The 25,846-nt window shown below is 39.9% G+C and overlaps 1 protein-coding gene across 2 annotated transcripts in view; it reads right to left on the bottom strand.

Annotated features, from left to right (window-relative positions):
* TTC39C (tetratricopeptide repeat domain 39C) overlaps positions 1–25,846 on the bottom strand; it is a 141,919-nt gene that overhangs the window by 46,370 nt on the left and 69,703 nt on the right. For both annotated transcript variants that reach the window (XM_025365598.1, XM_025365597.1), the window contains exons 2-6: positions 24,270–24,318; positions 22,325–22,453; positions 19,212–19,326; positions 7,321–7,675; positions 5,336–5,504 (exon numbers count right to left, since the gene is read on the bottom strand). In XM_025365598.1, the coding sequence (XP_025221383.1) occupies positions 5,336–5,504; positions 7,321–7,675; positions 19,212–19,326; positions 22,325–22,453; positions 24,270–24,302 (801 nt within the window). In that variant the 5' untranslated portion in view covers positions 24,303–24,318. The remainder of the gene's footprint in view (positions 1–5,335; positions 5,505–7,320; positions 7,676–19,211; positions 19,327–22,324; positions 22,454–24,269; positions 24,319–25,846) is intronic.

Here is a 25,846-nt window from a genome sequence, read left to right as displayed (position 1 = left end):
TAAATAGTCCTTGATAACCAATGTCATTTCTTAAAAAATAAATGACATAGAGCAATAGATTTTTCTAGAAGTAGCCTCATCTATTCATTCGGCAAACATACATTGAGGGCCAGACCTGTGCTAGGCTCAGATTTCGATTTCCAAAAACCAAACCTAAGGTTTTAAAATGTCAGCATGCCGGATATTCACAATGTATGGCCTCAAGCTCAGGAGATAGTTTCAAAATAAAGGTCAGGAGTTCGAGACCAGCCTAGCCAACATGGTGAAACCCCGTCTCTACCAATAATACAAAAATTAGCCAGGCATGGTGGTGCACGCCTGTAATCCCAGCTACTCGGGAGGCTAAGGCAGGAGAATCACTTGAACCTAGGAGGCAGAGGTTGCAGTGAGCCAAGATTGCGCCACTGTACTCCAGCCTGGGTGACAGAGCAAGACTCCGTCTCAAAAAAAAAAAAAAAAAAAAAAAAAAACAGTTCTCAAAATATTTGCATAGGAACTTATGTTCATTAACTTTATAGAAAACTACTTTCATTTATTTGAATATCTGAACACTTATTTAGAGGTAAATAACATTAAAAATTAGTTACATTACTAGTCACACCATGTAAGGTATGTGTGTTACATTTACATTACTAGTCACACCATGTAAGGTATGTGTGTTACATTACTAGTCACACCATGTAAGGTATGTGTGTTACATTACTAGTCACACCATGTAAGGTTTATTTACAGAAAACCAAATCCTTACATGCCACATACAAAGTAGACTGTTAAAGCTGAAAGAGAAAAAAGTTGTGTAAATCTGTATTGCTTAAAGAAGAAAGGGCAGAGAGAACTGAAAATAGTTTATGAAAATATAGACTTGTCCCTAATATTATAAAAATAATCAAGAAAAATACTCATTAATTGCTTGTATCTTAATGGATATAACACTACCATAGGTTTAACTGAATGAAAATTAAGTGAATATTAATGGAAAATACAGAAAATCAAAATTATAACTACCAATTCACATTTGAAAATTGAGATTCCTAAATAACCCATTGGTCAGCCTCCTAAACGTTGTTTGCATTGTGGAAATTCAGGGATAAGTAAACAGCTGTATAGTACCTACATCTCCTATAGCTACACCCATACCCACTTTTGCCAATCACAGGCCTTGCTTTATTGACAGCTCTCAACACCAAACAAGTTCTTTTTCCCCAAAAGAAAAAAAAAATGAAAATTTGATACCTGACTTCCCAGGCTTAAGCACTCAGTAGGAATAATAACCACCATCACACCATTACTTAGACAGCGTTTGCCACATGCTGGTACTGTATTCACACATTCATTCCCCTCAGCAATGCAGTAAGTCACATGAGAGGAGTCAAGAAAGACAGGATCAGTTGTAAGGACAACATGAGTGGGCAGAGAAGGTTCGAGGCGCGGTACTACAGACACGCAGCGGGGAGAAGCGGAGGCAACGAAACAAGGGAATTCTTTCTGCAGTTTGGCAAAGAGGATCCTGTGCTCACCAGCTGGGGTGTAAACGGACCTCACGACCACGGTGTAGCACTTCACTGTAACATCAACTGAGGCCATAACAGAAAACAGCGAAGTCACCACAACAAGGTTTATGCAAGTGGCATGACAGAAGCAGATCTGTGGAAGAAATCCTCCCATATTCACTCTACGGAGTCCCAAACAGTGAAGGGCAAAGTACGTAAAAAGCAAACAAAACTAAAAGAAAAAGTAGGCACTGAACAGGATTGGAAAATAATGAGTACAGAAGAATGAACACTCACGGGCACAGATTGAGCTAGTCACCCTGCATGTTAGCAAGCTTACGTAAACGCAGCTGTTCAAATAATTTCACAGATTCTGAGTCACTGAAGAAACAAAGATGGTGTTATATGATGCGCCTGCCCTAAATTAGAGCCCCTAGACCATGTTCTGTGAGTACGTGTTGATAAAAAGAGCTCAGGGGGCCCTATTCCTAACCTAAATGCTCGCTGCAAAGAAAAAAAATTCTTTGTAAGCAAATTCATTGGAAGGAGTCATGTATGTTTCATAAACTGAGTCAGGGCCTTCGAGACCTTACAAAAAGCCTTTTGCAAGAGCTATATCACAGCCTCCCTGGGCAGAGTTCCTCATCTGCAAATGAAGGATGACACTGTCATTTCTGACACCTTCCTACACATACCTGGGAAGATCAATGAAACACTGCTGTCCGGGCACCTTGAGGTTAATAACAACCATATTTCAAGTTAGCCTTAAAATCTTTTCATCCTCTGGGCCTTTGGGAAGAGCCAGAGAAACACTCATAATATTTTGTCTGGCCCTAAAGCTACAGCTCACAAAGTAACAGTAGTCACAGATCTTGTGTGTTTTTTCTTAAAACTAAATACCAGTTAAGTAAGCAAGTCGCATAACTGTGAAGGAGTTCTAGCATCTACCTTCTGCACTCTGATCACAATTATCTACCCCCAAAATACTACATATCTACTAAGAGCTATAATGTGGACTATGTACCTCCAAAAACCACATTTACAGGAATCCTTTGGTGAAGCTGTGGCTTCCTTATTTCTAGAACCATCTTGACAACAAGGAACGACTGCTTATTTTCAGTTCACTCAATCCTTTATAGGAATTACTGGTGGCACAAACTAAAACCATGTCAAAGTAAGATTTTTGGGAAAAAAAAGTTATTGGCTTAACCAAAAGGTAAGCAATTTTGTTTTAAAATGAAAAATTAACTCAAATGGCAAGCATAACAAAATATAAATTCTGGTTTTCACATTTCTGTTTAACAACTTCAAAACCCAATTTAGAACATTCGTTCATCAGCAGAATAAAGGGACAGAATTCTAACAAATGCCCAAAGCTAAGGTGCCTCACTGCCCTGCTGCACACAGTTTTAAACTTTAGGCTTCTAGATGGATCACTGAAGAGATGACTGATGTAAATCTTTGAATTCTACACTTTACTCATCAATGCACCAATTAGAAACAGTAGCCGGTCACCATGAATTTACTGTCCCCTTGTAATAAACATCTGGAAAACACTAAACCCAGCAAATCTCTGTTAAACACTAAACCCTGTATCATTGTGTTGAAAGCTACTCAGAACTTATGTCTGCCCTTTAAGAAATCTAAATCTAAGAAAGCACTCATCCTGAGGCCAGGCACAGTGGCTCACACCTATAATCTCAGCACTTTGGGAGGCCAAGGATGGAGGATCTCTTGAGCCCAGGAGTTTGAGACCAGACTGCCCAACATCGGGAGACTCCATCTCTAAAAATAAAAATTCAAAAATTAGCCAGGCATGGTGTCGCACACCAGTACTCCCAGCTACTTTGAAGGCTGAGGTCGGAGGATCGCTTGAGCCTGGAAGGTTGAGGCCGAGGCTGCAGTGAGCTATGACTGTGCCACTGCACTCCAGTCTGGGCAACAGAGTGAGATCCCATTTCAAAAAGGAAAAGGAAAAAAAAGAGTGAGAGAAAAAAGGGAGAAACACAACCCAAGGCTCATGAGCCTTAATGCAAAGAAAAACAATTTCAAGATAATGAGAAGAAAAACAATTTGGAGACAAGTTTAAATAATTCAGATGTTGGTGGGATTTCTGTACTATATCTCAATTTTATTTTATTTTATACATTTATTTTTGAGACAGAGTCTTGCTCTGTCACCCAGGCTGGAGTGCAGTGGCGCAATCTCGGCTCACTACAACTTCTGCCTCCCAGGTTCATGTGATTCTTGTGTCTCAGCCTCCCAAGTAGCTGGGATTACAGGCATGCACCACCATGTCCAGCTAGTTTATTGTAATTTTAGTGGAGACAGGGTTTCACCATGTTGGCCAGGCTGGTCTCGAACTCCTGACCTCAGGTGATACACCTGCCTCAGCCTCCCAAAGTGCTGGGATTACAGGCATAAGCCACCATGCCCAGCTTATACCTCAATTTTCAACTGCTAGTATAATCTCTAAAACACATCTTCCATATATAAAGCGCTTAGAAAATTGCTCTGCAAGGTCTTCAGATTTAAGGAGTCACTTTATGAAGGAGAAAAATGACTGGGAAAGTAAAATACACTCCATTGCCTGCATCCCCACCCCAAAAATAACAAATCATTCCTGTGCCCATGAAAGCATTTCTAGGCAAAAATCTTCAAAAGGACTCATGGGGGCTGATTTCTCAGAGTGCCTGGTTAACCTCAAACTGATTCACTTATCAGTTAAAATCTCAAACTGATTCACTAATAACTACTGGTAAGAATGTAGACGGAGCAGCTACTCTAACAGCTATCTTATTTCATAGGTATGATTCATTTCTTATATTTTCATTTTTCCGCAAATCCTCATAACCTCAAACAAGCAGATAAAAAGACATGCAGTGGCTCATGCCTGTAATCCCAGCACTTTGGGAGGCCGAGGCGGGCGGATCACAAGGTCAGGAGATCGAGACCATCCTGGCTAACTCGGTGAAACCCCGTTTCTACTAAAATTAGCCGGGCATGGTGACAGGTGCCTGTAGTCCCAGCTACTCGGGAGGCTGAGGCAGGAGAATAGCGGGAACCCGGGAGGAGGAACTTGCTGTGAGCTGAGATCGCGCCACTGCACTCTAGCCTGGGCGACAGAGCGAGACTCCGGCTCAAAAAAAAAGACATGCAAAGGAGAAGCAGACTCCTCCAAAGGCCAGGGCATTTCTGGTTCTGGAGTGAGACAACCCGGGCTCACTCACTGGGTAAGCACAGGAAGTTACTTGAAGCCCTCTCCGATTCTTGTTTATTTCTTCTATAACATGCAGATGACAATTTTATACCTCTGTCACAGGGTTGTTCTGAGGATGAAATGGAAGAGCATGTGTAAAGCTCTTGACACAGTACTGAGCCAAATTAAGCATATGAAAATATGATAAAAGCTCCTAATATTTCAAAGCTCATGTTGCCCTGATATTTAAGGCAGTAACTTTTGTATAAGTCAATTGTTAGCCAAGATCAAAGTTTAGAAAGAGATTACTAGTAACTCAGAGAGGGAAAAAAATTGTATTTTGTGTTTTTCAACTAGCGATTAAATAATGCTCACATGCCTTAAGCTGGAAGTGCACCAATCTTGTGTCATTAGCAATGAGGAATCTTACCCCTACTTCGCCCACATCTTCCGAACAGAAGGTAACTGACTAACATCCTGGGTTCCTGGAAGAGTCTTCCCTAGCAATGATGCAAGGAAAGGCAAAAGAACAAAATGCTCCCGGGCCCTGGGACATTCTGGCTCGTTTTGATACCAGTCCTCAAGTGAGAATCAGAGATTTGATCATCGGAGGCTTTATTTTAAAAAGATGAGGAAGGTACAGTACCTCTAGTCGTTGTATCCGTCCCTTGAAAAACATAAAGAGGGAAGAATTTGGATAAGCAGCTTCTTTTTTAAGGAGAATTTCCTTGGCTTCATCCAGGCCTGCCTTGTTATCACTGCCATCCAAGGCAAAAAACGGGCGGACTACAGTATGATACCAGAGCAGAGCTAATCTAGAGCAAGAGGGAGAGAAACGTTGAGCACATAACTTTTCTTATACCGTTTCCATTTTTCAAAAAACCAGTATGTGTTCTTCCAATACTACTCTTTCCAAAAAGCTTACTATGCAGTCTCTGAAGAAGTAAAATCAGAGACTTTCCCCATTTTAATGTTAATATTTGGAAAACTGCAACTTTAGCACAATATATAAATCACAAGACACCCTTCCCTCAGGGGAGAATAAAGTAACAGGAGCATTCAGTGTTTTTGAGCCTTCTAGATGGATCGCTGAAGAGATGGCTGACATAAATCTCTGAATTCTACACTTTACTCATCCATGTACCAATTAGAAAAGGTAACTGGTCACCATGAATTTACTGTTCCCTTGTAATAAAGGCTTTATTTATTTATTTATTTATTTATTTATTTTGGCAAAAGGAAAATGTTTTCTCTTGTGTTCACAAAACTTAGGGTATAAACCCAGAATCTAACTTTAAATATCATGTACAAATAAACAGATCAAAAGGAAAAAGAAAATTTTTTAAAAAGAATAAATTTAAATACAGAAACCACAGACACAAATTATGCTAAATTGGGTTAAAATCGGTGAGAGGATAAGACAAAGGGCTCTTTCTCTGGCCTTTGAAGATGCTCAATTTAAAAAACAAGCAAATTAATAAACTACTTCAGATCCCTTGCCCCAAACTCATTACTTAAAACAAAAATGGCCATGTTAAACTAGGTAAACAAAACAGTCATTGGGATTTAATAAACAGACAAAAATGTTTAACCAACATGTCAAATATTTTTATGTAAATGCATACTTATGGTGTGCTTATAAAATTTGGTTCTCTAATGGATCTCATACTAATTACATTATTAATTCTATTCATTTCTTTATCAGAGACAAGCATAAAATATTAAGATATAAACAGACAAATGATCACAAGTTAACAAACCTGTTAATTCACATTAATAAAGGACAACTGTGTAATTTAATGAGTTTAGGGAGGTATAATTTTTTTAATGAAAAATTAAAGATATTTTAAATAGCTATCAGTTGATTAAAAGTTAACATCCAAATTTCTCAATACTGATACAAGTAAGGTCCTCTGGGATATCAACATTTTTGGGGAAAATGTTGACAAGTGCTGTAATGTTAGACAAAGAATATCCGGAATCTTGTTAAATTACTCAACTTACAAATGGTAGATATTTGCCAGACTAAAATAAACAAACAAAAATCACATCACTTTTAACTGATGTAGAAATTGGTGAATTCTTGTTCTAGATAGTGATATCAGCTTCCTCATGCTCTCCTGCTTAAATAATTATTATTTAAGTTTAAACCAAGGAACATAACATGACTCAGTTTAGTGGAAGAGCACAAAATATCCATGTCACGTATAAGAAACCACCTTGAATCATCAAGGAAAATATCCCAATGTGAGGATTCTGTATAAGAATAAAAATTTCAGAACCACAGAAAGAGCTTATCAAATTCGTACCTTCTAAGTCCAAAAATCAGAATCATGAATCTCACAGACTATGGTCAAAGTCACAAAAACTGCTTCTAAAATCATTTGAGGTTTTAAAATACCTGACTTGTGAGACTCATGAATAACGCCTTGTTCTCTAACTAAAGTCAGCTTAGAACCACCACCATGACCACAGAACACAGTCCTTGGTGTTGCACTGAAAGACGTAAGACACAGCATCCTGTCAACCAACCAAACATTTTACCTGAAGTTTCCTTTAAAGTCTTTGATTGTCGTTTACTTACTTTCAAGACTATATTATCTACCAAAGCATTGCAATACAGCTACTCACGTAGCTAAAGGGGCCTTCATGTCCTTACTTTCGCTTGCATACATCAGTGAAGAAAGCCCCTGTAGGCGGTCTCCAGGAAAACCCAGCAGGTTGATGATTTTGAGCAGGTTTGGGGGCACCATGGATATGCAAAGGTGAAAAAGGCCATATCCAAAGCTAACAGCACCTTTCAGTCTGTTTAGAGACTCCTCAGACACCCCTTCAGCCACAATGTGATTATCATTTGCAGCATCAGAAGTCAAGGACTCTTCAGTTAGCTTCTTCTGATACAGCTCCTGAAGGGCATTGATGTCCAGATAGCATTTATTGTAAATCTTCCAGGCTTTCCTAAGGATCCACCCACCTTTGATATAAGCTAAAAAGAGAAAGGGAGAAAACATTCAAAAACACTCAAAATAATTTTTTCTATTTCTAGAGTAAAGGATACTGAACAGTAACCTGAAAATCAAGCCAAAAATTTAAAAAACATAAAAAGTATTATCGATTGCACCCACTTTTCTTACAGTGCTTACTTAAACGTCTTATTTCTCATCACTCTCCCTTCACTACACTGGATGATGATTGGTAAGCACGTGTTTTTCTGCTCTTTGTTCTATGAAGCCCTTCATGCAGTACCTAGAGCATGGTATGTAATATACATTGAATGAATGAATGCATCACCTGAATCCAACATCTTTTCATGCGTTCTGTGACACCCTCCATTGCGTTTCTGAATTACTATACTGCTTTCCTGATAAACATTTTTATAATCCTTGCATTTGTATACCCTGTGTTACAGTCCTCCTTAAAAGCAAGTTCTTGGTCTTGGTCAGGTGACAATTAAATTTCTAGCTGAGGTTGGGCACGGTGGCTCATGCCTGTAATCTCAGCCCTTTGGGAGGCCAAGGTGGGCAGATTACTTAAGTCCAGGAGTTTGAGACCAGGCTGAGCAACATGGAGAAAACTCATCTCCATAAAAAATACAAAATTTAGTCAGGTGTGGTAGTGTGCACCTGTAGTCCCAGCTACCTGGAAGGCTGACGTGCGAGGATTCCCTGAGCCCTAGAGGTCAAGACTGCAGTGAGCCACAACTGTGCCACACCACGCTAGCCTGGGCAACAGAGTGAGATCCTGTCTCAAAAAAAAAAAAAGAAAAAAATGTATACTCAAGCACCAAGCATTGCGTCTTGTCAAAAATAAAATAAAATAAAACAAAATAAAATAAAATAAAACAAGCAGGCAAAAAAGATTAATATTTACTGGGTAAACAAATAGTTCCAGTTTATTATCAAAAAAGTCATTCATGTTAAATGCAAAATGTAAAGACCTCTAAATTCACGTATATCTGAGGCCTACTGTGTGGCTTAACCACACCTTATCAGAATGGCTTTATTTGGTTTATGAAATTGGGGTTTATCCACTGCCCCAACCACAGTGAAGTAGCAATAAAAAAGTTACTGCACAGCAGAAGGTACAAATCTCTTATCTTTAAACCTCCCTCCCCCACTGGCCCCTGTCAGGACCCTGCTGTTGTCCACTCCTCCTAGGAATATTTTTGCTTTCAGATGAGTAGGAAGGGTTGTGGGAGGTCAACTTACGTGGGACTATCTGAGTGTATCATCATCGCATTTTTGAGGAAAGGATTTTCTGTAGGGAATTTTCCGTAAAATACAGTTCTCTCATAACTATGAGAGAGCTTATCCACTTGGCAATGTTACTAATACGATACCAACTCCAACCCTCATGCACAAATGGACAACATGAACTGTCAAGACTTTCAGGCCCTTCAGAACAGTAGGAAAAGAGGTTTTCAGAAAGGCATTTCTAAATTTCAGAAAATATATGCAATAAAATAAAATCTGATTTACAACCACCCAATCCCGGAATTGAGAGTGATCTAAGAATAGATGTGTGGAAAAGAGTTGATGCAGCCGGCCTGACTGCTATCATTCAATAGAACTGCTAACAAGGTTGGCCCTTGGATGGAATGGGAGCTTGGATTCTGGGAAAGTTCTTACCATTTCCAAGACTGATAAGAGTGGCTCACTGTGTGCACCTAAACTGTCTGCACAAATAATATGATATACATTGAACACTGATTTTTCTTCTGGGAGTCTGGAATTTGTCTACGTGCAAGGTAGGGGTGCCTACAATGATCAACCCCCAATAAAAACTCTGGCACTAAGTCTAATGAGATTCCCTGGTTGGTGACATTTCATTTGTGTTGTCATAACTCATTGCTGGGGCAAATTAGCACACCCTGTGTGCCTCCCCAGAGAGCAAAGCCTTGGAAGCTTGTGCCTGGTCTCCCCTGGACTCCGCTGCCCCATGTGCTTTTTCCCTTTGCTGATTTTCCTTTGTATCTAAGGAACACAAACGAACTACAAAACATAATCTAAGTCCTCCAAATATCTACAATAAAATTAGGAAAGAAAACCAATACAAATGACAAAATGAGCATGCAACAAAATTTTGCTGTAAGAAGTCACAGCTGAGAATATGACTGTAAGATGAGTCTTGCATGGAAGTCATCAAACCTGGGGGTGGTCTGGGGCACTCCCAATCCATGGTATTAAGCTATTATTTTACTTAAATGCATCAACTTTCTGACAAATGGTGAACATATCACCCATGGGACCACATTTAAAAACAACTATCCTACAACTTCTGGGTGATTAATGTCCTATAGTCTACCTCCACTAAAAAGAATGCTATAGGATAGAATGAACAAGTAAAACAAATTAATCTACAAAGTTTTCTTAGTAACTTTAAAATAATAAAAGTAATATATTTGAAACAATTTCTCTTCATTCGTTCTACTTAAGAATATTTACTGTGCCGAGCGGGGTGGCTCACGCCTGTAATCCCAGCACTTTGGGAGGCCGAGGCGGGCGGATCACAAGGTCAGGAGATCGAGACCATCCTGGCTAACACGGTGAAACCCCGTCTCTACTAAAAATACAAAAAATTAGCCGGGCGTGGTGGTGCGTGCCTGTAGTCCCAGCTACTCGGAGGCTGAGGCAGGAGAATGGCATGAACCCAGGAGGCAGAGCTTGCAGTGAGCCGAGATGGTGCCATGCACTCCAGCCTGGGCGACAAAGCGAGACTCCGTCTCAAGAAAAAAAAAAAAAAAGAATATTTACTGAACAAACACCACATTTCAAGCACTGTTCTAGGTGAATCGAAGTGAAATAAGACAGAGATCCTTCCTTTAAGAGGCTCAGTGACGTTTTCCCCTCCTAAATGGAAGCACTGTGGGAAAAGAAAGCCTGGAGAAAACCCTGAAGCTTCTTTTATACTGACAAAGTGGATTTTTAAGTGTCTGGATTGATCCAGCATGCCCAGAAACAAGAAAGATCATGCTCAGTTACAATCCAAAAAGCCAAAGATTTAACAGAAAAGCAGAAAAAAAAAAAAAAATAGAAACTAGAATGTATATTATTGAGAACACAGAGGCAACTCGAATCTAATTCAAAACAAATAATCACAGGTTGCATAGTTTAAACAAATCTATAAAACCCGAAAAATATCGACCGGCTACTGTTTATATTATGTGCCTGGCACTGTGCTTGCCATCTGAGGAACAGCAAAGAACTATAAAACATAGTCCAATCCTGCCTAATGCCCACAATAAAATTAGAAAAGAAAATAAACACAAAGGAAAAAATAAGCATGCAACTTAACATATATATTTAAATGCTCTACTGGGTCATATATAGAAAGAGTGAAAACAAATAATGCTGAGATGATGAGTGAATTGTTCTTTTTTATCTCCTTTTTTTTGTCACTAGTTTTCCATGTAGTAAACACATAAATAAATTAGAGAGTACAAAATAGTTATTGCAGGATTTTGGAAGAACACTTTACTCCTACCCATTCTTCACTGGAAATTTGGAGGGGTCAAATTAACTCCATTTTATCCTGTATTTTCCAGGCTTCCTCAGCTTTATTAAAGGAAGTGAAGCTTGCACTAAGGGAAAGGGAATGCCCCAGGAGAAAGAAGCAGGAACGCCGGCAGGAAGGAGCAGATGGGCGAGCGGCTTGGAGGCAGAGTGAAGCAGGGGACACCCCGGGACAAAAGGGTGCAAGCCCAACAGAAGAGTGAACACCTGCTCCCAGAGAAACGGCATCTCTCAATGTGACGTCGAAGGGACCACGATTACAGACATGAATGCTAACAATTCTGACCTCAGGTGAGGAACTATAGAAATGGATGGTAGAATGGAAACAAATGTTAAGAATCCATCCACTCCTGAGTGCGTGGAACTAAATCAATAAAACGTTAACAGAAACTTCCACGGTGAAAACCCCACTCTTCTAGAATAAGAATATAATGAGTTCAATCTGTCTTTAATTTTGTGCCTAAGATAGGTGCCAATGTCTGAAAGCATATGTTAAAGTCTATGGTAACAAGCTGTAAGGTCCTTAATTTGAGCCAAGGAAACGGAACCCAACCTTTTCAGCTGAGTCAAAGATGATAAACTGAAGTATGTCAAAACAAACTTAATGCCCATGTTGAGAGAGGCTTTGCTTTTACTACATTCTACATCCAACTTGGCACTGAAACAGGTTCTCGGGACTTGCCCTACTCTCCATCCCACACTCTGTAAAGCAAAAATTCCAGCCACAGCCAGGCCAAGCAGGAGGAGGCAGAGGCTGGGGGAGGATGCGGCAGAGAGAACAGCACACTCTGCACCGTGGTTCCTACAGGGGCCGCTCCAGCAGCTCCACACAAGGACACAGCAGCTGAGTGCATGTCTTCCCAACAAGCAGAGAACACGCTATTGAAGAGCCGTACACCCTGCACAGCCTTTCATCTGGCTGCTCTGAAAGGTCAAGTATAAATCATTCAGCTGTCGTTATCTCTGTGTCTGTGGAAGGAGGTGGAGACAGCAGAAAACCACAGACCCGGCCGGGCACAGTGGCTCATGCCTGTAATGCCAGCACTTTGGGAGGATGAGGCGGGTGGACCACTTGAGGTCAGGAGTTCAAAACCAGCCCGGCCAACATGGTGAAACTCTGCCTCTACTAAAAAACACAAAAAAATTAGCCAGGCATGGTGGCAGGTGCCTGTAGTTCCAGCTACTTGGGAGGCTGAGGCCGGAGAACAGCATGAACCCAGGAGGTAGAGGTTGTAGTGACCCAAGATTGTGCCACTGCACTCTAGCCTGGGCAACAGACAATTTGTCCCATCTTATGAGGACCAGGCAACAACTAGCTGAGAGACAGAGGAGGCAAGAGGAAACCCTGCCCTATACGGGGGTAGAAGTCTTCCCTGGCAAAGGGCAAGAGCTGCTTGCAAAATGGGAGTATCAAGTTACACTAAATTGATCTTGGTTAAATTTTGTAATTTTTCATGGGAACTGTATCTGGTGCAAGCATCTACTAAAGCCTGTCTGTTCAACTGTCCTGGAAGGAGACTGGTTAACCCGTGATAGAAGGTAATTCAGGCTTGCCTCTCTTGTGACCCAAATAATAGACCTTTTTTTTTTTCTTGAGACAAGGTCTCAGTTGGATTGCCCAGGCTACAGTGCAGTGGCACTATCTCACCTCACTGCAGCCTTGACCTCCCAAGTTCAGGTGATTCTTCCACCTCAGCCTCCCGAGTAGCTGGGACTACAGGCACACGCCACCAAGCCTGGCTGATTTTTTGTTTTTTTAGTAGAGATAGGGTTTTGCCATGTTGCCCAGGCTGGTCTCAAACTCCCAGACTCAAACAATCCACCCACTTCTGCCTCCCAAAGTGCTAGGAGCCACCGTGCACAGGTGTGAGCCACCATGCCTGGCCCAAGACTTTGAAGGACAAAAGATGATTTAGTTTTCACCAGTCAGCCCACTGCCTTGTTATCTTTAACGTTCACCAACAGACCTTTTTTTTTTTTTAAAATTATACTTTAAGTTCTAGGGTACATGTGCACAACGTGCAGGTTTGTTACATATGTATACATGTGCCATGTTGGTGTGCTGCATCCATTAACTCATCATTTACATCAGGTATTTCTCCTAATGCTATCCCTCCCCCCTCCCCCAATTCCACAACAGGCCCCAGTGTGTGATGTTCCCCTTCCTGTGTCCAAGGGTTCTCACTGTTCAATTCCCGCCTGTGAGGACATGCGGTGTTTAGTTTTCTGTCCTTGCAACAGTTTGCTCAGAATGATGGTTTCCAGCTTCATCCGTGTCCCTACAAAGGACATGAACTCATCCCTCTTTATGGCTGCATAGTATTCCATGGTGTAAATGTGCCACATATTCTTAATCCAGTCTATCACTGATGGCCATTTGGGTTGGTTCCAAGTCTTTGCTATTGTGAATAGTGCTGCAATAAACATACGTGTGCATGTGTCTTTATAGCAGCATGATTTATAATCCTTTGGGTATATACTCAGTAATGGGATCACTGGGTCAAATGGTATTTCTAGTTCTAGATCCTTGAGGAATTGCCACACTGTCTTTCACAATGGTTGAACTAGTTTACACTCCTACCAATAGTGTAAAAGTGTTCCTATTTCTCCACATCCTCTCCAGTACCTGTTGTTTCCTGACTTTTTAATGATCGCCATTCTAACTGGTGTGAGATGATATCTCACTGTGGTTTTGATCTGCATTTCTCTGATGGCCTGTGATGATGAGCATTTTTTCATATGTCACCAACAGACTTCCAATAGGCTCACTTCTTCAATCCCAATATCTTCCTGAATGGCATTACCTTTCCTCCATTTCCTCCCTTTAATTTTGCCTGAAGTTGCAAATTTTTGAATTTTTGCAATCAGATCTTGGCAATAGCCTTGAACAGTAGGATATAAATAACTCCCACACGCTTAGCATTCCAATAATGGAAAACTAGGCATAAATGGATTTTCATATCTACCCACCATGTTCTAGGCAAAAACATCCTACCAGGGTCTAAGGACACAGAGAAGGAAACGGACCTTCATTCTTTATAACCCTCCTCAGGGATAAGGGATACTTGATCTTCCCAAAGATTCAGAATCACTTGTTCCCTATGCAACCTCTATGACTAACTTATGTGCCTATGACTGAAGTATCCTCCTGAATTAGAATTTATTTACTTACTTATTTTTTCCTACTGCCAAACCATGAGTTCCCCCAGGGCATGAGGTGCATCTCATTCATCTCTAGACTACCAGCACCTATCATCTCACAGCATGTGGGCACACAGGAAATGCTCAACATATGTGGAGAAGAGGTAAAACAGCAGATAGATTGCACAGTCCCTGCCCTCAAGGAGCATGTAGCCTAACGCTTTAGGCAGACATGTAAATATATATGAGTATTGCTATGTGATACATGCAGTAAATGGTGATGTACAGGATGTAAGTAGTAGCACAACAAAGGCCAGATTGGCTGGGCATGGTGGCTCACACCTGTAATCCCCACACTTTGAGAGGACAGGGTGGAAGGATTGCTTGAGCCCAGGAATTCAAGACCTGCCTGGGCAGCATAATGAGACACCTATTTCTACAAAAACATTTTTAAAAATTACCCAGGTGTGGTGGTACGTGCCTGCAGTCCCAGCTACTCAAGCGGCTGAGGCAAGAGGATCACTTGAACCTAGGAGCTCAAGGCTGCAGTGAGCTATGATCTCCAGCCTAGGTGACAGAGCAAGACCTTGCCTCTTAAAAAAAAGAACCAGGATTGACATGAGGAGGGAATGCTGTACAAAGGAGGAAGGCCTGGGCTGTACTTGATTAAGCATAAGAGAAAGATAAAGGGGGTAGGGGTGTTCCACACCGACAGGGTAAGGTGAATAAAAGCTCAAGGCAGCAGGGGGTATTCAGGGAAGTGTGAGAACCTCGGCTCAGCTAGATGAGGTAGTAGAAGGGCAGGGGGCTGGGAAAGAGTCTTATATGCTCTGCACAAAAGGAATTCAGACTTTGCCCTGCAGGTGAGGCAGGCTAGCTAAGTGTTTAAAGCATGGGTTTAAGCGGTTCTGGAAAGATGCTCTAGCAGCAACAGAGAGTGTGGCCCAGAGGGGAGCAACAGGCAGTGTGGCTACTATTCTAGCCCAGGGCACAGGGAGCACCTGAGGGAGAAGGCCCCAAGAAACCCAGGTTTCTGGGCCACTTGGCAGGTGGTAGCACAAGCAGCCAAACTAAGATGGAAGCACATGGACAGCACCAGGATTTCAGTTAGGAAACGAGAAAACCATGGTTCAGGCCCTGGTTCTGTTATCACCAACAAGCTGCATAAATCATTCAACCACAACTGTCTCACCTGTCAAAGCAGGAAAACAATCTCATCTAAGGAAAACTGGAGTATATATGTCGTCAAGAATACAAAGGTGAGAAAGACATGGGCCCTCTCTTCAAATCCAAAAGGAAATAAAGGAAACTTACAATAAAACAAGGTGGCAAGTGCCATAAAATATGTTTTAAAAATAATTTTTTTACCACAAAAGTAATATATTCTTGCTGCAATAAAAGACCCTTGGATAATAGAGTGAATTTAAAAGATATAAAATAGTATGGGAAATTAAAGAGATGACGGAGTAATTCATTATAAGGAAGTTTAAATGAGATAAACACAAGTTCTTTTAAAAGTAAGAAGCATTGACTGGGCATGGTGGCTCATGCCTGCAATCCCAGCACTTTGGGAGGCCAAGGTGGGTGGATCACTTAAGAGCAGGAGTTCGAGACCAGCCTGGCTATATGGTGAAACCCCGTCTCTACTAAAAATACAAAAAATTAGCCAGGAGTGGTGGCATGCACCTGTAATCCTAGCTACGTGGGAGGCTGAGGTATAAGAATTGCTTGAACCTGGGAGGCAGAGGTTGTGCAGTGAGCTGAGATTGTGCCACTGCACTCCAGCCTGCATGATAGAGTGAGAAACTGTCTTTTTAAAAAAAAAAAAAAAAAAAAAAAAAAAAAAGCATGAACCATTAAAAAGTTCACATTGGCTCATCTCTACCAGAGCTCTGGCCTGTGTGTGTGCCCCTGGCCCCTCAGTGCTGCCCTGCTCCAGGAGTGGGGAGGGCCACCCATTAACAAACATCTCCAACAAGGAGCTTTGTGAGTTTTTTTTTTCCCCCAAGAAAATTATCCATGTAAAATGTTTTCTAAGAAATGTAGATCCCAACAATGAAGTAAACAAATTATTTGTAGCTTAATAACCCACTGGGTGTCTGAAAGGCAAATAGAGCACACTGTTGGTTGTCTTTGTTTGAAACAAATACTGAGCTATTCACAAAGCAATAACCACTACATAAGTTTATGACAACCCAAGGCTTTCATGCCTATGAGAATTTCACTTCAATGTCAATATCATATTCAATAAATCATAGGACTTCAGGAAGAACCAAGAATGCTGTCAAATACTATGATAAACAGGATTAAGTAACAATAATATCAAACTATTAGAATAGGCAAAGGCTGTGAAGATAATTTGTGAAAGAAATATAGTTTATGGATAAAATACAAAAGCATGTTCAACCTCACTAATATCCCCCAAAAATGCACACCAAATAAATGTCCATGAGGAATTGATTAAATGCATTAGGGCATATTCATATGACAAACTAACACACTATTATTTAAAATTATGTTCTGAAACGGAGTCATAGGGAAAATATCCAAAGTATAATTGAAAAAGAGAAAATAAGATACAAAATACTATAGATTCAATTTTGCATAAAAGATAAAGAAATATAAAGCAGATTGTTATTAACAAAAAGAGATTTTCTCTAAGTGTTGAAATTGGAGATGATGACTTGCTTTCTATCTTTCCAAAATTTTCCATACTAATATTTAGTAATTTTACAATCAGAATAATCTTAAATATAAATACTATTATCTGATAATTCTCAGCTTCACGAGGGCAGGGACTAGGTCTGTGTTTGCTTATCTAAGTGCTTAGCACACAGCATGTGCTCTATAATAATTTGTTGAATAGATCAATGATTGAACAAATGAAAGACAGATATACTCATTTAAAAAGTTCTGGCTGGACAGGCGGCAGCTCATTCCTGTAATCCCAGCACTTTGGGAGGCCGAGGTGGGCAGATCACGAGGTCAGAGTTCAAGACCAGGCTGACCAACATAGTGAAACCCCATCTCTACTGAAAATACAAAAAATTAGCCAGGCGTGGTGGCAGGCACCTGTAATCCCAGCTACTCCAGAGGCTGAGGCAGGAGAATTGCTTGAACCTGGGAGGCAGAGGTTGCAGTGAACCGAGATCGTGCCACTGCACTCCAGCCCAGGCAACAGTGCGAGACTCCATTTCAAAAAAAAAAAAAAAAAAGTTCTGATACACTCTCACACTTTAACTTCTATTACATTTGCTTTATTCTCCTCTCTCAACAGGTATTTTCTTTTCTTTCTTTTTCTTTTTAAGTCTTGCTCTGTCACCCAGGCTGGAGTGCAGTGGAGTGATCTCAGGTCACTGCAACCCCCACCTCCCATGTTCAAGTGATTCTCCTGCCTCAGCCTCCCAAGTAGCCGGGATTACAGGCGCCTGCCACCACACCCAGCCAATTTTTGTATTTTATTAGAGATGGGGTTTCACCATGTTGGCCAGGCTGGTCTCGAACTCCTGATTTGAGTGATCCGCCTGCCTCAGCCTCCTAATGTACTGGGATTACAGGTGTGAGCCAAGGCACCTGGCCAGATATTTTCTTAATGGTTAAAATTAGCTCCTTATGAGAGTCTTTGAGTGTCACGAAAAGGGAGTACAAAATCACAGAGCTCTTGTCTTGACCAATGAGGTCCAGATAAGCTCCGGTACTCTTTTGTATCTGAGTCAGCAGTGCACTCCAAATGGGGGATTTGACATCACTGCATTATAGAAAATTCACATGAGCTAGGAGTTCTTGACCATATAAGTAAGGTATTATTAGAAGAGTCCTGAGAAGAGGGTTAAGGAGAAAAATTATTATTGAACCAAAGCAAACAGTGAATGTACATCATAGAACATATTTTAAAAGAAAGATCAATATTTAGAAGTCCAAATTTCAGAGGTCAAAATAAAAGTTAAATTCCACTTTTGACTTCAGCCAAACAGAAGCAAAGCAACCCTGGTACGAGACAGAGACAAAGATGGAAACAGCAAGAGAAATAAGAAAAAGGGGGAAAAACCGGCTTCTGATAGGCTAGAAAGAAAAGAGTATGTTATAATTTAAAAGAAATATATCCTTCATTTAAGGTTTAGGAGAAAATATCTTTCTGACAGTGAATTTGAATTGATTTCCTTTCAGAATTTTCAGTTTTTTCAAGTAAATTCTATCTACCAAAATGGCAAGTTTCTGCTGTCAATATCAGAGACCACCATAACCACATAATTAAAATAATTAGGTCAATTTTAGACTCAGTCATAGGACAAGCTTTAGAGGCTCACTTGAATCTATTTCACTCAAGAAATTAAAGCTAAACCTAGAAAGCGTTTGTCCTGGACAGACTAATTAAGAAATTAGTTTATATCCCTCACTAAAGTTTGTTAAAATGCAGGTAATTCCACTATATTAGCAAATCTTTAATGATCTTTAACGATCTCCTAATATACGTGAAACCATTGAAGGCACTCAGGCCTTAATAACAACTTCCTGAAAACCGTAAATTTAAGCCAGTTACATTTCACTTTAAAGGTTATGATCACAACCTGATTCCCACAAAGAAAAAGTATTATACATCTACATACATATAAAAGGCACTAGCAATTGCTGTAAGTATGACAGAATTCCCTTGAGACAGGAGGATGAGACAGACTCTGGCACAAAAACTGCTCCACTAAACACACATTAAATACTTGTGGTTTCAATTTCCCCAGTAATAAATCAGTATCATGCTCCAAAGAGGCGCCACGTTTTCAAAGACTGAAATACAAGGCATTCTTTAAAAAGCGTATTACTAATTGTGTGCACCGAATAGTGAAAATCATTAAGAATAACGCTTCAGCATACCTGACAATTCTTGTTTTACAAATGAAAGCACAGCCAGGTACACCTGACAGTCAGCTATGATTATCTGCCTCTGAAGCCGATCAACCATAGAGGGGGCGGATTTTCGGACATCAACCTGTTTGGCAGAAAGAAAGTCCACACTGATAAATCACACACAACAATGTTAGTTCCCCAAAACAGTATTAGGTTATTGTACAAAATAATTTTACATAGGAATTGGGAAACCTGGCACTCAAAGCCAAGAACAAATTTATCCTATGAGCCTGGCAGCTCCAAATTCCCATTAGTCTAACTTTGTTTTGTTTGTTTGAGCCCTGTAACTCAAAGACAAAAATATTCTAAGTGATACAAGCTGAGTTCATGGGGAATACGAAAAGCAACAAAAATCTTCAGTTTCACCTTTAAAAAAAAAAAAAAAAAGTAAGTCTTTCTTATTCAAAATAAAAATCATTAAAAGCACAATATATTCCTTAAGTAGATAACCTGAAAAGTCAACTTTGCAGCCACCTGTCTTCAGGTAGGATAACATCAGGGGCATTCTTTTCAGGCATGCAACTGAGATGTAAAGATCAGAAACTGACTACATTTCCATTAAGGAGAAAATATTCCGGAATTTAAAATTAACTTTGAATAAATCACAAACAGTACTTGAAATATGTCATATAAATAAAAATATGCAAAAAGTCAAGTCACTTTTTATAAAATATTGGTCTTTATCATAATGTTTCTAAAATGAAGAACAGAACACTCCAGAATAGAACACTCTGCATTCTTAGTACAAAGTAAACTTGAATAAGTTAAATAGCTTTCATATGCTATCACAATGACAGAAGAAATAGGATTTTTGCAAATATCTTAACAGTATACACAGTAGATACACCAGAATGATCTGTTTCCTTTTTTTTCTAGATTTTAGCATAATCCATCGTGGTCACTGTTCCAAATCTAGCCCCAGCACTCACTATTCTGTTCACTTGGGAAAATGTCAAGATGCTTCTGTTTCCTCGTTTGTAATAGCATCTATTGTGCAGGATTGTTGGGAGGGCTAATGAGATACTGAATGTGAAAATGCTTTTTAAATTGCAAGGACTTATTACAAATGTTAATTATTAACACAGGTGCCAGACATGGTACTAGATACTGATGGCAGACATGTAAGCTTTCATTCTACTGAGGAAAATAGACCATATTACTATGTACTGTGGAAAGCTCTCTGAAGGGTAAGGACAGGGAACTACGGAAACCTGTAGGAGACACACTTAACAGGGCAGGGGGCCTCAAGCAAGAGTCCTTGGGGAAAAGGACACCTAGAAAGAACTAAAGAGGAGTAGGAACCAGGAAACGAGGGAGGAGAATGTTCCAGGCAGAGGAAACGTAAATGCCAAGTCAGCCACATTAAGGAGTCTGTACTTTATTATAACGGCAATGGCTGGTGAGGGGGGCCACTGAAAACCAAGCAAGCAAGAAATTTGCATTTCAGTGACTATATTATGGACAATGAATTAGAGCAGCAGTCCCCAACCTTTTTGGCAGCAGGGACCAGCTGCATGGAAGACAATTTTTCCATGGACTGGGTTAGGGGGTTGGGAGGAGATGAGTTAATGGTTTTAGGATGAAACTGTTCCACCTCAGATCATCAGGCATTAGTTAGATTCTCTTAAGCAGTGTGCACCCTAGATCCCTTGCATAGACAGTTCATGCTCCTATGACAATCTAATGACGCTGTTGATCTGACAGCAGGCAAAATTCAGGTGGCAATGCTCACTCGCCCTTCAGCTCACCTCCTGCCCTGTGGTCTGGTTCCTAACAGGCCACAGACCAGTACAGGTCCATGGCCCAGAGGTTGGGGACCCTTACATTAAAGAACCGTGAGACTGGAGGCAGAAATACCCATGTGTCTTAGACAGGTGGGATAGTGTCTGACCTACAGAGATGGCAGTAAGGATGGAGAGCAGTCAATGAATTCAAGAGGTATTTAAGAAAAACAGTCAACAGCACTTGGTCATTGATTAGACATTATAAAACATTGGTCTTTATCATAATGTTTCTAAAATGAAGAATAGAACACTCCAGAATAGAACATTCTGCATTCTTAGTACAAAATAAACTTGAATAAAATAAGTTAAATACCTTTATATGCTATCACAATGACAGAAGAAAAATAGGATTTTTGCAAATATGTCAACAGTATACACACAGACACACCAGAATGATCTGTTTCCCTTTTTCTGGATTTTAGCATAATCCATCGTGGTCACTGTTGTTCCAAATCTAACCCCAGCACTCACTATTCTATTCACTTGGGAAAATGTCAAGATGCTTCTGTTTCCTCGTTTGTAACAACATCTGCTGTGCAGGATGTGTCAGGCTGGAGAGAGAGGAAGCTAGGAAAATTCTGGCCCTCTGGAGCATCAGGAGGTGGGACCCTTGGCCCATCAGTGGCTTTCTCATGGTGGACACCATAAACAAGAGCAGAGGTGAAGCAGTCTCCTATGATGCTTCATAGGCAGGGCACGGGCATGCAGGAGCAGAAGACAGGTGGCTTCTGATGACTATATCCAACAGACTGATCTGTCAGTGACGTATGCAAGACCCTTGGGCACTCCGGGTAACATCAGGGTTAGGAGGATGCCTCTCCATAGCCTAGCACTTTTGCACTGGAATGGTGAGGGGAAAGTCAGGAAAACTGGATTCTGATGGTATTATGACTATTTGCAACCAAAGGCTGGTGAGGCCTGGGGAAAATTAGGTAAACAGATGAATTCCAGAATTATACCAAAATGCAATTCTATTATTCATCAACTGTCATCGTATCCTACTTGAATTACATATAGGAAGACCTCATTAAAACAGCCCTTGCCACACGGCCCATTATGGAAGAAGATGATTCTAAGATATCAAAAGCACATACACTGAATGGCTCTGGAGGACTGAAAGCAGCTTTTGTTTTTATAAGAGATACATTTTATATGACCAAAAACCATAAGAAACATTGTGGTTTTTCAGTCATATTCTAAATACAAAACCAAGCAAACAGCTTTTGTTCTAAATGAACAAAAGTGATATTCTAAATCAGTGGCACACAGTCCACAACCTAAAGCCGCAGTACTTACATTCTTCTTAATTTTATTCTTGATTGTTTCAATTACTCCAGCCTCTTCACTTTCACACAGTTTTTCTGTGGTTTTTAAGTCATCACATGCCAACTGCATTTTTTCTTCCTCAAATGTCATCATGGCATTCTTCCAAGAAAGAAAGAATGAATGAATGAATGAATCAGTATCAGAAAATTTAAGCCAATTTATTACAAAACTCCAAATAAAAAAACACTTAAGTTATTTATTGCAAGCAAAAGAATCACAATGTTATGGCATAATCTATTCATTTAAAGAAACTATAATCTCAACATGAAATAAGATTATACCTCTATCACATCATCATGAAAAAAATATGGTAATAAATGTCCTTGCCATTACTGTTCTACAATTTTTGTTGTTGCGGTTATTAAACATGGTAACAAAAATTCTCTATAATTTCTGATTGGTCTGCTCAATTCAGTTTTTACAATGGTGTCTAATTCATTCCACCCACATATGGATCCCTGGCTCCGCCAAGAACTGCACAGAAATGCTAATGAAACAACAGCTTGTAGGTACTCTTAGAAAATCTTCAGACTTTCCAGGGACTGCAATTCCAGTAGGTTCACTTATAAGGAATCCATTTTATATTGTCTATGTTTAAAAATTCCATGACAGCTTGTTTCCAGGCACCTGATCCTAGTGGACTTTTTCAGGCCACATTTAACGAGGTAGGGGAAATCTAGTGAATGTCTGCTGAACACCTGTGACTTTTACACAGTAGAACTGAGGTTTCTGAGATGAATGGGCTTACAGGGGCAGAGACAGACTTGCTGCAGGATACCTGGTTCTTGGAAGGACCTGATGAACCTACTGTCTCCAGCTCCTCATTTCCTATCAAATTCTACCAGCTCCATCTTGGCCTTTCAGGCTTCCTCAGTATGGCTCTAACCTACTTTTCCATTCTAGCCAAACCTCGGCCCAGGCCTCCCTGCCACACTCTTCTTCCCAACCCTCCTCTCAAGCTGCTGAAATCTCAACCCTGCTGTGGCCTTGCTTCTCCTCCTCCTCCACCACCAGACTCAGCCAAGACCCTTTGGTTAGATCTCATTTGCAGCCCTTATAATCACTTGGGTTCTAATGTTACAACCGCCACCCAGTACCATCTTCCTTAGGGTTGGGAATAATGTATTCGTTCAAACAATAGCCCTTAACATTTTTGTTGCATTAACTGGCAATAAGAGGAAATAAATACCTTGAATAAAAACTTCTCACTGGCAGCTGGCGTGGTACCTGTGGTAGAGCACTGCCAGGCTGTGACACGCCCATTTGCTGACATCTTTCTAAATCTTGGATCTAAATGCTTTCTCTTTTTCAGTCTCTATCACGACTTTTTTTTTTTCTTGCTGTTACACAATTCTTTAACAGTCTTTTAAAAAAGTTACGTGTTTGAAAATAATTTGTGTGATGTTATTACTGTTTCTGGAAAATGGAAGTATCCCATTTTCCACATTGCCCAATGTACTTTAAAACCTAACTGCAACCTACTTCCTCAATTCCCAAATACTCATATTTGGAAATGTAATACTAACAGACAAATTTTAGCTCTGCTCATTTAACTTGTCCTCTAGTCCACATTTACTCAATAATTTTAGAGCAAACCTTTATTACCCAAACCCAGACCTTTTTTCTACCTCAAATGCAATTTTAATTATTAAAGTTCTTTCCATTACATTTTTATTCTAAAAAGGACTTTGGTTAAAATATAGTACCCTATAAATAAGATGTAAGCATTGTATTTTTAAAATTAGGGAAGACAGATTATTTCATAGGCATTGGGTAACAGGCAAAAACTTGACTTCAGTTTTAGACTCTAAAAGACCTTCTACAATAGTATATCTATATAACTGGTAGCCACTAACAGACATTACTTTATATAATTGTTTCTTTCATGCCAGTAGGTCTTAAGATATCAACTTACCAAAAAACTGACAAAGCTGGCTCCAAAACTCATTAGTGGGCTATGATTTCTGTTAAAAAAAAAACACACACACACACACAATAAAATTATTTTCATTGTAAAATTTTATTTTAAAAGCATTTGACATATCATGATTACCACATAATCCTCCTAATTGGATAAAAGAAGTTAAGGTCATCAAGCAGATTAAATTACCCTAATAAAGAAGGTAAAGAGGCAAGGTGGTTTACAGCTCTATCTGCCAGGATAGAATTTGCCTCTGATTCTTCAAATTAAGGCAAACAAAAAGTCAAATTAGAACAGACACTGCCTTAGTACACTTTTTAACTGTGGCTGTTGAAGAGTTGACACAATAAATATAAAGATGGTAGAAACAGGCCAGGCACAGTGACTCATGCCTGTAATCCCAGCACTTTGGGAGGCTGAGGCAGGCAGATTACCTGAGGTCAGGAGTTGCAGACGGCCTAGCCAACATGGCAAAACCCCATCTCTACTAAAAATACAAAAGTTAGCAGCAAATGGTGGTGGGTGTTTATAATCCCAGCTATTCGGGAGCCTGAGGCAGGGAGAATTGTGTGAACCCGGGAGGTGGAGGTTGCACTGAGCCAAGATCGCGCCATTGCACTCCAGGCTGGGCGAGAGTGAGACTCTGTCTCAAAAAAAAAAAAAAAAAAAAAGATAGAAACAATCTGACAACTACGAAAACATGGCCAAAGAAAGACAGTTATTATTCACTTTTAAAATAATCTTCTACTGTTACCAGTTAGATCATTTTTAAAATGCAAAACTTGTTACAAATGTTCAACACAGAAAATCAGTATAGTTTCTAGAGTAGATCAAAGGGTCTCTTCACTGAGTCAGACTTCACAAAGTCACTCATCAATCCGAGAACCTTAGGAATGCCTCCCTAAGAGTCAGCCATTCCCCCTTGTAATCATCTGATTTTGTTGTAAGCCAAAAATGAAAGCAAATCAGTATCAATTTAAAGAATAAAAGAATATAAATGTTCTGCTTCAAAATCCAAAATAGTACAAAATCCAAATCTCTATAAATTCCACTAAAAGGAAAAGCTAGTTGTAACTACCTTCTTAAATGAAAACCATTTTATTGATTTTTTATTATGCAAATACTATATGGTCACTATAAAAAGGCATGAAACAATGTATTCTATCTCTGACTATAAATACAGAATATATGCAAAGTGAGAGTATGTGTGTGTCTACGGGAAAGAGAAGGTGCACGCTTACATGTGTCTGAATGTGTGTGTACACACATATGCCTAATGGATATCTTGTACATACATTTTTGCAGGCAAGGTCAAATATATTCTTGGGATAAAATGCTAGCAGTAGCATTACTGAGTTAAAGGGTATGCACATTCATTTTTCTCCTGGTGCACTGTGTGTGTGTCAGAGAAAGACAGTATGTGTGCCATCCAGGACTCTACTTAACACTAACCTTCTGCTACCATTTTCTTTTTCATCTACTTAGTACCTACCTAAATTCTATAGTTAATAATAGTCTGCTTATCCCATTTAATAGGTTACTTAAGCCAACATGAAAAAAAAATGGGAAGG

The sequence above is a fragment of the Theropithecus gelada genome, chromosome 18 (assembly GCF_003255815.1).
Source record: "Theropithecus gelada isolate Dixy chromosome 18, Tgel_1.0, whole genome shotgun sequence".
Taxonomy (NCBI): Eukaryota; Metazoa; Chordata; class Mammalia; order Primates; family Cercopithecidae; genus Theropithecus; species Theropithecus gelada.
Note: the sequence above shows the minus strand (reverse complement) of the source record. Positions and strands in the feature narration are given on the sequence as shown.